This window comes from Genypterus blacodes, unplaced genomic scaffold, assembly GCF_046128005.1.
Source record: "Genypterus blacodes isolate CSIRO-AG114 ecotype Tasmania unplaced genomic scaffold, CSIRO-AGI_Gbla_v1 ptg000052l_1, whole genome shotgun sequence".
NCBI lineage: Eukaryota > Metazoa > Chordata > Actinopteri > Ophidiiformes > Ophidiidae > Genypterus > Genypterus blacodes.
The window spans coordinates 360,394-376,584 of record NW_027466864.1 but is presented as its reverse complement, the minus strand read 5'-3'; the positions used below and the strand labels follow the sequence as shown (position 1 = coordinate 376,584).

The following is a 16,191-nucleotide window of genomic DNA, read 5'->3' as shown; positions in this document are numbered from 1 at the left end:
TGTGTCTGCTTTTGAGTTGATGATTACATTTTTGGCGCGATCATGTCTCCTAGCTTGTCGGGATGTAAACATGTGATAACTTGTAAATAACACCATCCAAATGATCCTGCATAACGATAAGCGTCACCTTTGTCTTTCCCCATTTAGGCGAGACTCTCCCTTTGAGTTCAGGGAACAAGATAACACTCAAGTTTACTACTAATGGAACAGATACAGCCAAAGGATTCCATTTTGTCTACCAAGGTAAGACTTTTCTTTCTGACACATTTGCAGAGTTTCCTCCAAGGAAAGCTGCACTTAGTGTTTTCAAATTAGATCCTGTGGGCCTGGGGCATAAAAACCTGTTGTGCTTGTTGTGGCGAACCACAGCTGAGCTGAAGCTGTTCTGGCAAGCAGACTAGAGTGACTGACCATGTGAGAGCAGATTTAGAAGGGCTTAACCATCTCTCTCTCTCTCTCTCTCTCTCTCTCTCTCTCTCTCTCTTTTCATCGCCCCTTTCATCGCCCTCTCTCCCTGTGTTCTCTCTGTCTGTCACAAACACCCACGCACCACTCCTCTTCTTCCTCTTCCTCTTCCTCCCTCCCTCTTATGCGCTCCTCCATCCTCTCTCATTACTAGCCGTCCCAAGAACGAGCAGCTCTCAGTGCAGCTCGGTCCCCGAGCCGCGGTTTGGGAAGCGGATAGGGAATGACTTTGGCACCAGCATGGGGGTTCTGTTTGAATGCAATCCAGGCTACACGCTTCACGGTTCCACAGCCATCAGGTGCGAGGCCGTGCCCAATGCCCTGGCCCAGTGGAACGGCACTGTGCCCACATGTGTTGGTAAGCGTCTTTGTCTCCTACAACTGCCCTCTTTCCCACCTTTTTACACACACACACACATACACACACACACACACACACACACACACACACACACACACACACACACACACACACACAGATCCATCAAGATAGGGCAGGTGCACACTAAATGGTTGGTGTCTGGTTTTCCTAGTCGTTGCTTATCTAAATGCCTGTCCCACATTGCAAAGTGTCCATCCATCTTTGTCTCGGTAGTACAGATGGTGTGAAAGAAAAAGTAAGTGGACATATTTGTTGCTGTTACTTTATGGCTACGGACTGGATTTGAGGTCACAGAGGTAGAGACTCGCATACACACACACAAACAAATAAGAATTGACTATGGGAATAAATAACAATAACTACCTTAGCATGGGTCACCTGAGTGAATGCTGCTATGGAAATAAATATACCTGCATAAATATGCATAGACTCTCACACACATACATACACAAATATTGCCGCTGTGTCTGCCAGTGCAGTTACCCACACGAGTATAGTGTATATGCACACATGGAAAGACAACAGTATATTCACTTCTATACAGACACACTTGTGCCTACCTTGGGAAGGCTAAAGAACAACAAATGAAGAAGGGAGATATCCATTGATGACAAGCCAAACACCAGCCAGCAAGTAGCCACAGCAGGTGAACGTTGGCAATTTCATGCCAGGGTTCATCTGAGTTTACTGCCAAGTGGTCGGGGAATAGCAGCGGCATGCGCGGCTCCGTTTTAAACACTGTGATTTTTATCTGCCGATTGAATCTGGCTGAAGCATCTCCCCCAGCGGCAGTGTACTCGTCCAGAATAATGGATATGGTTTCATGGCGGCTTCAACAAAAACACTATGCTCAATTACTCAAGTCCTCTTTATGGAATATGACGGCCGCAGACACTGCCCCCCTGTGAGGCACCTGTGTTGAAGGTCCGTTTCTCAGCTGCGATGGACCCGGCCAGCCGTCCAACCCTTTGCTTTGCTTTGCTTTGCTGTGGATTCACAAACGCAAAGCTGTTGAATTATAAATGGCCTTGTTGGTGAGCTGTGCTAGCGTGAAGTTCTATCATAACTTAATTAGCCTTGCCTGAATGGATGCATAATGTTTGGATGGCCCCTGCAGAGTCTTAAAGAGGATAGTGGACTAAGATAAACATATGTTTTAGTGTGTTTGTTTAACTTAACTACTGCCACCGTTTAAAGCTTAAGTTGATTTGGTCTCTTGTTTGTCTTCTTTTTGATTTTGCTGTGGAACAATCTTCTCTATCTTAATTGTTAAAAAAACTAGAGGCGCTCTTTTTCTGAAGAAAGCTTAACCTGAGTGTGGCTCAGAAGTTACTACGGCATGGACGTGTGTGAGTAAGATTTAGAGTCCATCTAAGTGTGTTTGCTGTAGCTTTTACGGTTTCTGAGCTCCATCATCCATGAGCAATTTCAAAATGTTAGAAAATGTAGAGGTAAAGCTGGCCATGGGTTTCATAGACGGAGGCGTCTCAGCCCAAGGAACAGAGGGGAAAATGTTGATATTTGTTATTGTTTGAGTGCCATCATCAGGATGAAGGCTGTTTAGGTTTTTGTGTTAGAAGTGAGTGCACATGCCCGACAAATTTGGGTACAAAAAAATATTCCTGAGATACAGAGCTTTTGATAGATGAGTCATGCCTGCTCTGATTTGGTGGCCAACTATGGTTTAATGATGAGGAATATAAAAAACAATCCTTTAGATTCCAGAGAGATTCCACATGTTCCACATTCTAAATGGCAAAAAATGGGTGCGGCCTATATGGACGGACGAACATATAATGACCAAAGGTGGAAAAAGAAGAAGAATGCACGATAGTATACATTGGCTATGTTAGATTATTTATAATCATATATAATTACAAGTAAAAAAAAAAAGCTGGTTGTCACGGGGACCAAAGCATCACGTGTAATGTAGATTTATAGAACACTCACTTTTCATGGGCATGAAAACTTGTTAATATGAGGAAAAATTGTATGTAATATTGATGAACGGTCTCCCACTGTTGAATACATACATTTTTCTGTAAGATTTTTTTCGCCATACCGCTGAGAGCAAGACAGCTGAATCTTAAAAGCATGATGGATCACCTCTGATTGTAGAAAATCATTACCGCCTGAAATTGCTATGATTCATAAAGGCTATGCTCACACTGATGACGTCTATGCTTTTTTTTAAACAAATAAGCGGTGTCATACTTGGCTTGTTTTTTGGTTTATTTTTAACATTGCTGTCTTGTTTCCAAATAGCCTCCCAAGACCAATTAAAAAGCCTAACTCTCCCTGTGTTTGCTAAGGCCAGGCCAGGTGCTCTCTGGAGCAAGATGAGCGGCTCTTGAGGTCATGACACTTCGGGATTTAGGGAATGCGGTCCGTGTCGGCGCACTGAATTCAGAATAAAACTCAGTCCTAACATTTGTGTTTTATCCACAATATATGTCATTATAATGAGGTTCCATTCTGTCCACAAGATTATCCACAGTTCTTTTGACCCACCTGCTGAAACAGATTTTCTTTTCGCCTTCAAAACATGAAACTTTGCCCCTTTGAATGGAATGAGCAGCATTTTTTCCACATTTATTTCCAGTTAAACTGTCATACACTGTGTTGGTGGAGACAGTGTGTAACAAAGTTGTTTTGACTTGCAGCAAACTAACACTGAAACATGGCCAGGGAATCAGCTTTGGCGCTTAATTGTTTATAAGAAATGTTGAGGTTTGTAAGTCTGAAAAGCAAAATGAACGGTGGATGTCACAATATAAGTTAAAGATTATGTAGCTGTATCTTGAAGCATGTTTGAACACAAACATCTTGAAAAATATGACATTCATGTGAAATTCCTGGGTTGTGCTGCACACACACAGGCGTTGTGTGTCTATTTGCGACAGCTTAGTTAACACACTAATGAAATACTTATGTGTGTTCCCTTTTTGTTACTTGGACATATTTGTCTCATGCAGATTGTGATGGGGAGGGAGCGTCCCAGCTTTTATGAGTGTCATGATATCTAATCATCCTTGACCAATTGCCTTCATTTACAGATCATGGCACTCAAAGGAGCTGTTAACATGTGAAATATTTTATACTAGAGGGATTCTTGCTGGTGTCACGCCAGAATAACAGCCATAAATGGGAACCAGAGAATGTGTATTTAAACAACTAATGAGCATAATGTGTGTATTCATTTTCAAAGAGCAAATGACAGCTCTTTATTTCGGCATGGTATGTTGTAGCTAGAATGGGAAATGACAATGAAAAATGTTGATTTTGCTAATGAAGACATATTATAAAAGGGAGTTATTTAGAGAGCATACTTCTGACAAGGCTGAACATCAAAAATGTGTCTTGTCTGGAGAAGAAAGAAACGGCTATAACTTTCCGCCTCAGTAATTATTAAAATACATCAAAAGTATTTTCATTGACTCAAGCGGCATAATCCAAGCTACACATATAGCTGCTGGTGCACGTTTCTGCCTTATTTGTTGCCACTGTGCAGCAATTCTAGTAATGAGGCCCCTGCCTGAGCATACAGTATATTTGAGTCTACCATCCCTGAACTATTATCGACAAAAATAGAATATGGAAAAAAACGCCCTTTCTGCCAGTGTTAACAAACCATTTAAAGAAATTCTTGGATCCTGTGGCAACATTTAATGGCTTCTTCCGTGAGCGGTGTCTTACACTTCCAACATATTTTGTCACCATTAGTTTCAGAACTTTTTGAGTCATTCTGATAATAAACAAACAAACAAAGCAAACCAACCAACAGTGCTCAGAACATCTATTATTTTTCCTAGATTCCCTGTTTTTCCCGTCCTTTTGCACTACTGTATGTTTATAACAAATGTAGAGGAATAAATTACAATCGCAAAAATTATTGATAAGCATGTGCCTTTGATAGTTCATGATAGAGTTTGCTATTTTTCTGGGTTTCAGTTAGTGTATGTGTTTGTGCTGTGCATCATACTGGCCCAAACAGAAAGCGTGTAGGTAGAAAGTCTTTGTGCAAGAGGCTTTGTAGAGCCAGTGGGAAATGTCCAAATATAAATCAAGGTTCCTGATAATGACAGTCTGATCACTCAGCCTGGCTTCAGCTGCAGTCATATTTCACCCTCTTGTGATTGATCACATTGCTACTTTATACCTTCAAGGAGGCTTAAACCTGCATTCCTGGCATGGAATTCCGACAATAGATTATCAAAAAGCTGACCTTCACATTTCATTTGTACAGCAGAGTTCAAAATAATGACATAAGCTGTTCCCATTTGGTCATCGCGCAGGAGTTAATCAAAGCCGATACGCTGAGACTTTACCATGGTAGTGATTATATGAAACGTGATTGCTCTGAGGTATATAGAGCTCATTTTCTCTAATGTCTCCCCCGGAATGACAGGAACAGAGTCATTTTGGCATAATTCTCCGCATGTCTGGGAGGGAAGATATCACCTGTAAAATATTGATGAGTTTGGAACTGCAGTAAAGAAGAAAAGTAGAAGTGTTTTTTTCCCCACTCCAGCCCTTTGCTGTGTCTTTTTCTTTTTGATAAGCACCATTTCTGTCTCCCTGGCTTTGCTGTGTCTGCCCTTGTCCTCTCTTCCTTTCAAATCAAGCCTTTCAGTGACTGATGGATATCAAAACCATAGTGGTTATTATTGATCTATTCTGGGTGAAGCCTTGTCTTGGCTAAATAACAGCCAGGCGCCACATGCTGTACTGATGCTGAACATCTTAAGGACCTGCTTCCCTTTCATTCATATCTTGCTTATCTTTTAAAACAACACTGTTTGGCAGAATTGCTAGGCAACCTTGAACATCAGCAACTGATAAGCCTATTGTATAGTTGGATTTCATTTAGAAAAACAAGAACAAAGGAACACAGGTTTTTACATCTGAGGTAGTTTGGTTTAAGATCAAATGATGCACTGAGTGACTCAACAGATGTCAGAAAAATCCAGCCCGACTGCGTGACAGCATAGCAATGCATCTCTGGAGCAATCGACAGTGGAAAGCTAACGTACTTTGGCATAGTAATTCTGCTTGTGTGATAGTGTAACAGTCTTTGCTTGCACTCAGCAAAATCTCATTATGGACCAAAAAATTATTGTTTGCTCCGATATTGGCCAACAGAGACTGCATTTCTGCGGGAACAGTTTCTTTTGAGCTTTGTTTTGTTTAATTTTGCAATAGATTATGGGCAGCAAGGTTTGCTTACCGCAGCTCATAATGGGGTAAAACCAGAGCCAAACACCCTGCAGAGGGATATAGTTGCACATTTTTATATTTCTTCTTTTACCTACGATTGAATACAACCCATGTTCTGCATGATGAATATGTTATTTGTGGCACAATTACAGAAGAAAATGGAATACTGAGCTGAAATATATGGCTTCTTTGGTCTGTAAGGGATGAAATTGCCTTCAGGGTAGAACTGTTTATGTCTGCATGTCGCAAACTGGGTTGGATGTGTGGAGTATAGAAATGAGTTAAATAGAAGTGAAGGTACTGTTCAAGCAATAAGAGGGGTTTTCCACTTACAGAGATAGGTCTAGACTACATCCTGGAGTGAAAAGATTTTGGAATAGGGGCCATTTCTGTTGAGTTAATGTTAATCTGTGCATGGAGATTTCTTTCAATATGTCTTTAAGATGTATGATTTAAGTCGGATTTGAGTGTTCATATTTGGCACACAGTCTTTATATATATATACAGTATATAGTCACACTTGAACACATTCTTCTTCCCCGTTGTGACTGTGAATGTCCATTCCTGCATCAGCAGTTGTGTGTTTATTTCACATCACTCAGTCTGACCTTTTTCGTGACTTTATCTTTCTCTATCTCTCTCCTCTTTCTGTCACACACACACACACACACACACACACACACACACTTCCCTCCTTTCTTTCCCCCTCTCTTGATCTGTTGTTCCCTGGCAAGTTCCCTGCGGCGGGGTGTTAACTGAACGCAAAGGGACTATCCTCTCTCCTGGATACCCGGAGCCATATGCCAACTATCTCAACTGTGCTTGGAAAATCACTGTTCCTGAGGGTGCCGGCATCCAAGTGAGACATGGACACACACGCACACACATAGGCATTGTCCAAAATCTTAGCTGTTAGAGCTGACTTGCTAAGTATATTTATTTTAGCTCTTTATTAATCAAATAAAGTTGCCAGTTGCTATGCTGGCTGTAGATATCCTCATTGCTTTATTGTCGTTTCCCTTTCAGATTCAAGTTGTGACCTTTGCCACGGAGCACAACTGGGATTCGTTGGATTTCTTTGACGGCATTGATGCGAACGCTCCAAGGCTTGGGAGCTACTCAGGTAAAGCTGAGACAACTGAATTTCTGTTGGCAGCTCCCACGTGAATTTGAGTCAGAGCATCAGCATCACAGGGCCCCAGCAGCAGAGAAACGTGGTGATGGAGCTGATGACATTTGGCGTGTCCTTTGAGAACGCTGTCTTAAAACCTGTAAAGCCTTTAGTCAAAGAGGGGAAAACCACCTCCTTCTTATCCCTTGTTCTTCTCTCTGCAGTAGTTTTGTTCATATTCTATCCCCTATTTCCGTGTGAAGTTTTATAAATGTAGCATTACCTGAGGGTTCACACTAATGAAATTGGTGCTCGTGCTACAAAGTAATCCACTACTAACAGGCTTTCACTTCATTTTCGATTCTGCACCCCAGTTTAAGAGCCACTGGTGCAGCATAATGACTTTTGGCTCCATATCAGTTATCACATTTGTACGACTAGGTGTCAGAATTTGGATATGTAGATATTTCATTGTAGAATGGAACCCTGGGCATAGTATAGTAATTGTGTGGTACCACTCTGTGACTGCACAGGGCAGAACCATGCTGTGCAATGCCTGAGGTGCCTTAAATAGCTAGAGATCAATTTTATCCTGCATGAACCTTTGATCATATGTAAGCGTCTCTAAGCGGGATGCAGAACATTTTCCAGACCTCAATGGTGCCATATATATAAAGCCATATATATATTTCATACATGAATACATATTTTCACTACCAATTCAACAAAGTTAGAGGTGTTATAGTGAGATAATCAGTTTTGGTCATGGGCTGGATTTGATCTTTGACTGATGATAAAAGACAAAAGTTGTCATCACACTGTCCATTGTCAAAAAGTTTTGCTGTCAAGTTCATAATAATCACCTAGATATAATTGCAAAGCACTACCATAGTGATTATAGAGCAGAAATTATACCTTTTTCTTTTATGGGAAGATTTCCAATGGCTAATGCCTTTCTTTGTTACAAAAAGGCTTGATTGCTGTAATGCTGCCTCGTCTGGTTTACCCAAGAAAACACTTAGTAAAGATTATCCCAATTCTGAAAATGAGCCCGAGGGCACACAGTCTGCCTATTGTCTATTTAAAAAATTTAGAAAATAATGATTTACTTCATTGTACTTTTCTGTTTGTAACTGTTTGTATTGTGTAAGCGACTACTCATTTTAAAGTTGCACAAATGGTGTTTAACAAGTTCAATTTGTAAATGTTAATATTGTCAGCAAGTCTCACAAAAGCAAGGTCATGGAGTTGTCTCCAGAGTGTGACTGACTACTGGAGATGTCAAGAGAGTAATGGATTAAGAACACTGCATACAGCTGAGATGCAGTTTGTGGCCATTTGGAACATTCACTGTTCTCTGTGTTGTCTTCGACTGACCCTTTATTTTCAGGCACGACAATCCCTCAACTGCTGAACAGCACATCCAACAACCTCTACCTGACCTTCCAATCGGACATTAGCGTCTCAGCTGCCGGCTTCCACTTGGAGTACACAGGTATGAGAAGAGATGGCCTGTGTGCCTGCTGGTCAGTTTGTCTGTGGACACATTTAGGCGTCCATCTGCCACTGGCTTCTAACCACTGTACAGCCCTCTAAGGAGTGAGAGACAGCCGGGCTGTTTGGCACAGGTGGATAGATGAAGACGAAGCACATTTACTATTACATTCGACTGATTCTCTTCAGATTTTCTTCTCTGCCATTCTAATGTCATATCTTGTTATGTCAGTGATTGCTCTCCCATGGAGCTGCTCGTTAGTGTCATCGCGTCACCACTTCAGTTGATGGGACTGCCATCACTTTGACTCTCTGTAGGCTATGTGCTAATGAGAGCATTCACCTTTAATGTGAAATAAATGGAAAGTTGAGTAGGTGGCTGCAACTGTCCTCCCAGTCACATTTAATTGTGTATTTGCAACTCATTAAGGTACAAATACACAGTAAAGTGCTGTGACATGTTGGCTGCACATGGAACCACTGAGACAAAGAGGGGAGAAACTAAGTAGGAGGTAGAGGAAAATTAAATAAATATGAATTGCTTTTACAATATAATGAAGAATTTATATTTTAATTATTTGGCAAAAACTGGAAATGATTTATTTTTACTTATTTACTTTTTATTTTATTACTGAAACCCCCGCAATATTCCCCATTAAATTACAAATAAATGAGCAATACTGCAACTTATCAAACCATAACCGTGTCACAGACACAAATATTCCGTCAACATGTCAGTTCTTATGCCTCTCAGATGTCAGGCTGTGATTGTAGCCACAGCTTTTCATTTTTTGTTTTTTTCCTACTCAACACTTTGATTTGATTGAATTTCTGCATGATTCTTGCAGATAGTTTTGTGATCCAGATCTTAAAAGCTTAAATAATGAACCTGGGCAACCTTGGAACGGTGTTTATTTCTCTTTTGTGTGGGAGGATGAACTCGGCTGTGCAGCGACTCTTGTTCACAGTTTTGTCCTGTTTTTCCATACTTCATATCTAATAGAAAGTTCTTTAAATCAAATCATACTCTGGCAACAATTGAAAGCTTCTCTGTTAGAGAACAGCACTCACAGAATTGTTGAATAGTTTATCTTTGCACATCTCCAAGGTTCACTGAAGATGTCCAACTTTTAAGTTGTCAGTTTGAACAGTCAGCCCTCTTACAGGCAGAATTACACTTTTCAAACTTTGCGCACTGAAGTGTAAATACTTTGCACACAGTGTAACTCACACACTCGCTTACTTTCAAGAAGATGTGGAAGATCAAATGCTCTATGCAGGAGAGGGATATTGTGAAAACTTATATATATTTATACAATATATCATCCATTTTTGCCAACAGAATGCCTTTAAAACTACCTCCAAATTTGCTCAACGGTCTAAGCAAACACGACGACAATCAAGCAGAATCTCATGGCAACTCATCTGGTAGCCATTGGTAGTTTGTACAATAATATAACAGTATGATTTTCCCTACTCTTTTGTCTCTTTTTGTGGTATCTTCTGTCTTTGGTGCTTTCGATCTCCCTCTCTTTCTTGACAAATGTTTTCCTCTTGTTTATCCTCCCTGCTCGTTAACAAGCTTTTGGAGGTGACAACTCGCCTACCTAATAAAGATGTTTTCAGGCTTAAAGCGGCACACTAAGGATTGTGAAAAAGCACAAACGCTGTGAAAGTAAAAGTAGGGATGATGAGGAAAGGTCGGCCTGAATCGCAGCTCCTCTAAAAAACAAACTGAGATGAAATCTAATTTTTGCCGGCATATCTTTTACTTTGCACAAATAACTGTGCATAGTAAAAGCATTGCTGTCATCTCCTCTCATTTGAGTTTCACTCACTGTTGGCCGACTCTGTGTTGGCACTCGTGTCTCTCGTCTTTGGTTCTTCGCTCCCCTAACACCTTACTCTTGCTTGGCAGTGCTCCGCAACCGTATCGCTCTCAGCGGGCTGCATCCTATTTCTGAATCGACCCCTCCCCCTACTGCAAACGGTGGCGCCACATACTGCTGAGCATCACTTCACTGTCATGTCTCACAGTCGTACATTTTGTCACCGCTCATCCTGCAGCACCTTCCCCCCGTTGCTGTGTAAACCCCACCCTCCACCTCCCCGCCACTTTTCATATTTCTGAGCTTGCCTCTGATGCGTTTCAGCTGTCTGCCTACTTCTTAACATCTGTGTGATCAAGATGCATCACTCCACCAAGAACTACTCATTATCCACCTCTATATTTTATATTTGTCATCATTTTCCGATTACGCATCTAGGCTGCCACTACCATTCTATCTCCTGTCCTGATTTATTCGGCTAAATTACAGCAGTTTCCTCTGTTGTATTTCCTTGTTACATGTATGTCACTATCATCCTTTTTTCCAGTGTGTGGTTAGGTTGAATCCAATCATTCACTATATACTTTCAATACAAATTTCAGTTTAAAAAAAAAGGTGCAGTACAAAAAGTGAGCGAGACATTTCAGTATGGTTGGACGAAAAAAGGCAAGAAGGATGAGCACCGCCCCCCGCCCAGCCAGCCAACCATCTGTTCTAACAGTTTTCCTGTGGGTAATTGTTGCATTCCATTGAGAACAGTCCTATATACCACTCATCACTGCACTTTCCAAAGAGCCAGAACCTGGCTTAACCAGCCCTCCGACAAACTAGAAAACCTAATAAATCTCTACAATGTCCCAACTCATCTTTAAATATCAGCAAATACGCCCTAATGCTGCCACCTGAACCATATTATCCTGTGGAGTTGATATTTACATTGCTCATACTGTGATGAAGCACAGTTTTCAGCACTGTTCAATAGAAGTTCATGGTGTGCTGGACAAATGCACATTTGTTACTCCCTGTTCTCCTCCTGCAGTTGGAACCGCAGCCCATGCTTCACTGCTGGAATGCACACAGCTACTGAATGTTGATGATTTATGGAATACAGTACAGATGAAGTCCTGGTGTATTTCCAGTATGTGTGACAGTCAGTATGTACTATAAAACTCTTTATCAGGTTGTCGTGATCTTTCAGTGATACAATTGAGGTAAAATAATGATTATTATCAGTAAGATGATACTCTGGGGAAATGATAAAGGGCAGCCGATTACGCCGTTTCAGTAGGTTGCAAAACTGTGATCATACTGATGAGGATGTTGATGATCTGGTAATGGGATTTTATAATGGCAATAATGTTCATATCAGAACATTGCTGTTTAGCAGATTTTTCCCATATACTGTTCTTTCCACGCACTGCACGCTTCCACCCCCCTGCTGTGCAGCCACCCACCTGAAGCACCTCTTCCTTATGTTAAACTCTTGCTTGCCTGTGCTGTTGACAGTACTCTTTGTAAACTCTAACATTCAGTTTGCTCTTGTACTTGCGTGTACTCTGGGAACGGCATGTGTTGTCCCTGCTTTTGCAAGATACTCTCCACTGTCTATAGCCCGGCCTTCTGCTAACATTTTTGTTGTTAGATAGCGGTTGTGTGGTCCAGATTACATTTATGTCTTTGTGTCACACACCAGTCTCACTCCTGGTCACTTTCCATCATTGGGACATGATTTCATCATAATAGCTCATGTTTTTACTGTCATCATCCCATATATATCACACTGTGTAATAAGAGAGACATTTTCACTACAGCAAAAGTAAGAAATGGTTAAAAATGAGTCGTCTTCTGGATTAAATTGTTAGACCTGTCATATCCTTTTTCTTTCTTTTTAACCTTACAATGAAACATTGTTGTCAGTTTTGCTTGACCTATTGCCTCTCAGGCACCCACAGTACGTCACACAAAACAAAATCAGTGTGTTACAAAATAACAAAACTAGAAGTGGTGACAACATCATTTCAGCTCAGGTTTGGAGCCAAACTGGTGAGTTGCTTGATTCACCTCACCTTTTGAACTGAGGACACAGTACGAGCTAACGAGACAGGCTGGTTGGTCTTGGAAGACCTCCTGCTGCCATTTCAAACTGCTTCAGTTGCGAATCCGTGATCAGTCAACCGGACGTTATTCTCTGAGATTCATTTGCACCTTTAGGTCCAGGTGACTCCCTGAATCATCAACCTGAAGCAGTCATGTGAGAGTCATTGTTGTCATCAAACTGTCATTGACTCTCAGAGCATAAATGCATGTTTATATATTGGAACCAAGACTGACCATAAAATCTGTGGCATAGTGGAGAAACGGCATATGAAATGATCTGGATGGCTGAGAACCCCTACAGACGTGCAACTAAGAACACAACAATGATTAATATGTTCTATAAATGATCAGATTTCTGGTTAAATCACCAGGGCAAAAGTGACTGTAATCTCTGTTCAAGTAGGTGTGACGGCTTATCAGTCTGGGAATCATGTAGCCGAGAGGAATTTCAAATCAAGAGATGATTCTAAATTACGAGATAAAGTATTTACAGGGGCTTTGGGCTTTTGTTGAGGAAATTCATCCTCCTCACTAACCACCTGCAATCTGGTCAGACAGCGCTAAGGCCTTTTTATGTAACATTATCTTTATGTGTGTAGCGCATCCTGTAGTATTATGTTTGTCTCCTACTTTAACCACTATTGAAAATGATGAGAATGCACTGCTCGGTGGAACAGCTTGCTGGTGTCGCAGAGTGCTGCAGGGGGAAAGCCGCTCGCTCCCTGTGGTTAGGCCACATGATAATTTCATGCAACTGTTTATTTTATAGCTTCATTGCGCTTTGATGTCAAACTTCCCTCCTGGCAAACGTGGCAGCAAGCGCCTCATGAATGAGACGCGTCGGCCGTTCTCTTCCAAATCAGCACACCAGCTTAGTAAATGTAATGTGCTAAAACATACTAAACTACTGGAAATTAAGAGAAATTCAGTTCAATTTCCTTCTGTTACTTTATACATATTCATACGTTGGCGGCTGCAGTCCTCCTCCTCTCCTCATTAGTTCGGAGTTGCTGTGCCTGTCATGCTTTTCACCTCCTACTCGATCATACAGTATTTTTAGTGGATGCTGTCTCACAATATGTTGTGACCACTCCCACTCATCACTTCTCTGACTTCCAGTGGCATATGAATTTAAGTACATTTTATTTTTTATGCCCATTCAAGTCGCCATGTTTATGCTCATCCACCCTCCCATTCCTCTGCACTTGGTAGTTATTGCGGAGGTGTGTTTATGTGTGTCTTTGCTCATATGGATGTTAATGCAACTGTTTTCTCTGCAGACCAATGCCCATTCAATATCAATCTTAGTCTGCATACAAATGATGTCTTCCACTTTTGAGGATTCTGACACAGCCCTTGTTTCATTGCTTCTGCAGCAGCTTCTTTTTAGTCGGTAGGATGCAACCAAACCAACACAGGGCATCAAAGCATCATAAAACAATGCAGAATTTAACATTCTATGACCTACTACTTTTGGGTCATTAACCTCTGGGACCCATTAAAATCAGTCTGGACTCCATTTTTCTTTATTGTCTAAAGCTGAATGGGCTGAAAACCCCATAAGCCTGTATGAATACAGCCCAGAGCTGGGGTGATTATTGGTTTTAACCCATTAAAACACAATCTTAGGGCTTTAAGTACCTGGCGAGTTTTGCTGTGATCACTGTGTTCCAATGCAGCTCAATGCTTCTCTCAAGTAATACTTCAGGGATCGCTTTGCAATTTCACAGTGATTGCTTCAGATCAGAGTCAGACGGATTCTGCGTTTAACACAAGTAGCCTTGTGACTTGCCCCAGTTTCCTAATGTTATGATGAGAGGGGGAAAATGCCTAATTCAATTATTATGCAATTACTCGCAGATTAAAAAAGTCACTCTGCAATTACATATTAAAACCTTCTGTTGTAATTTGATTAATACATTTCTCCATAGGTATTACGTAATTAACTGTAAATGTCACCGTTGAATGTAAATACAGAACCTTTTATTTAGTAATTATATGCTTTGGGCAGCTAGAAGGTTGTTTGGTTCCATTTTGTGCAGAAGAATGATCGCTGTCCACACTTGTGTGTTGTGACTCTTTCCTAAGCAATAGGTTTGGATTCGTGCCCGGAGCCACTGCCCCCCAGTAATGGCCAGAAAGTGGGTGACCGCTACACTGTGGGTGACATGGTGTCCTTCCAGTGCGATCAAGGATTCACATTACAGGTAGGGAGAAGCATACAGAAGCTGGGAGAGCAGAAATTCAGCTCTCTTACACTTATAAGTGAATCATATCTACCTGCCTGGAGTGACAGTTTCAAGGGAATATCCCAAAGGATGAGTCTGTCAAGGCAGCGTTACTAAGTACTTTTTCTGGGACATTTGTGTGTGTGAGAGATGGAGAGAGAGAGACAGAGATACAGAGTGTAAGCACAGGAAAGTGTGTGCTAGGGATCGGGGGATTGGCCGTGTCTGCATTTATGCTTGTGTCTTGATTTGTAGGTATATGTGCACTAATGTGTTTGCTTAGAGATTGTGTCTGCCTTGATGTGTGTGCGTCTGTGTGTGTGTCTAAAGCAGCTATAATTTCTTTCAATCCTACCAGTGCAGATAACTGTGATTCTATGAGCTGTAGACACTTTCAAGGCCACGGGCGATGGATTGCGTTAACAATCGGATGCTAATCCTGCTTTGACTTTGCTGGAGGATCAGGCGCTCACTCCTCTCCACATTCTCTCTGGACCGGCCAACAACCTTTTTATTCACATCTTCAAGCGTAACGTTTGAACAGAATAAACAGACCAAATGCCATTTTTAAATAAACACTCTGGCATGGTTGTTCTGTTTTTTTGCATAGGTACATTGGTGAGATAGAGAGCTCACACTAATGTTTGCATTTTACACACTGCAGGAAAATGCAGAATTGTGCAAAAATGATAAATACTCTGCTATGGAAATGTATCAGATTCTGATTATTTATGTGCAACCTTTGAAATCAAGATGTTAGTCTTTTCTTTTTCTCGCTGTAGTCACTCTCCGGGTGATGCTGTAGCTGGCCAACTAGCAGCAAGAGGCCCCTGTCTTCCTCTTCATGCCATTAAATATTTATATACAAGACTTTGATAAGAGGATCTGCAAAAGTCTAAAAATATAGTGTAACCAGTTTCCAGAAATCCACAGGACGGGTCTCGACCCTGCTGCCAGCACCTGTTGTTCTGTTTGGTGTTTCTGCGTTGGTACTTTCCCTCTGTTAGAATATTTTAGCTGGTGCTGAATTTGTTGTTGTTGTTGTCGTTTCCCCCTTTTCCTGCACAGGGTAATGCATATATTACCTGTATGCCCGGTCCTGTCAGGAGGTGGAATTACCCCGTGCCTCTCTGTTTAGGTAATGTATTATTTTATACAGTCTGACGTTTCCTGTGTACAGTGTTTCATTGAGGTCATATTGTACACAACACAACCAAATTTGCGGCATCACAAACAGACTCCCTCTCTCCCTACCTGAGTTTGTATGTCATTTCACCTTTTCTCTTTAGATTTTTCCTTCTTTATCTCTGTCTTCTGCCACTTATTCCCGCCCCCCCTCCCTTTCCCATTCCATTAATTTACTCATAC

General features: G+C 41.3%; 1 protein-coding gene across 1 annotated transcript in view; it reads left to right on the top strand.

Moving 5' to 3' along the window:
• LOC143000923 (CUB and sushi domain-containing protein 3-like) overlaps positions 1-16,191 on the top strand; it is a 194,137-nt gene that overhangs the window by 110,132 nt on the left and 67,814 nt on the right. The window contains exons 33-39 of the mRNA XM_076150408.1: positions 148-243; positions 620-823; positions 6,799-6,923; positions 7,091-7,187; positions 8,566-8,670; positions 14,684-14,802; positions 15,892-15,961. Coding sequence (XP_076006523.1) covers positions 148-243; positions 620-823; positions 6,799-6,923; positions 7,091-7,187; positions 8,566-8,670; positions 14,684-14,802; positions 15,892-15,961 — 816 coding nt within the window. The remainder of the gene's footprint in view (positions 1-147; positions 244-619; positions 824-6,798; positions 6,924-7,090; positions 7,188-8,565; positions 8,671-14,683; positions 14,803-15,891; positions 15,962-16,191) is intronic.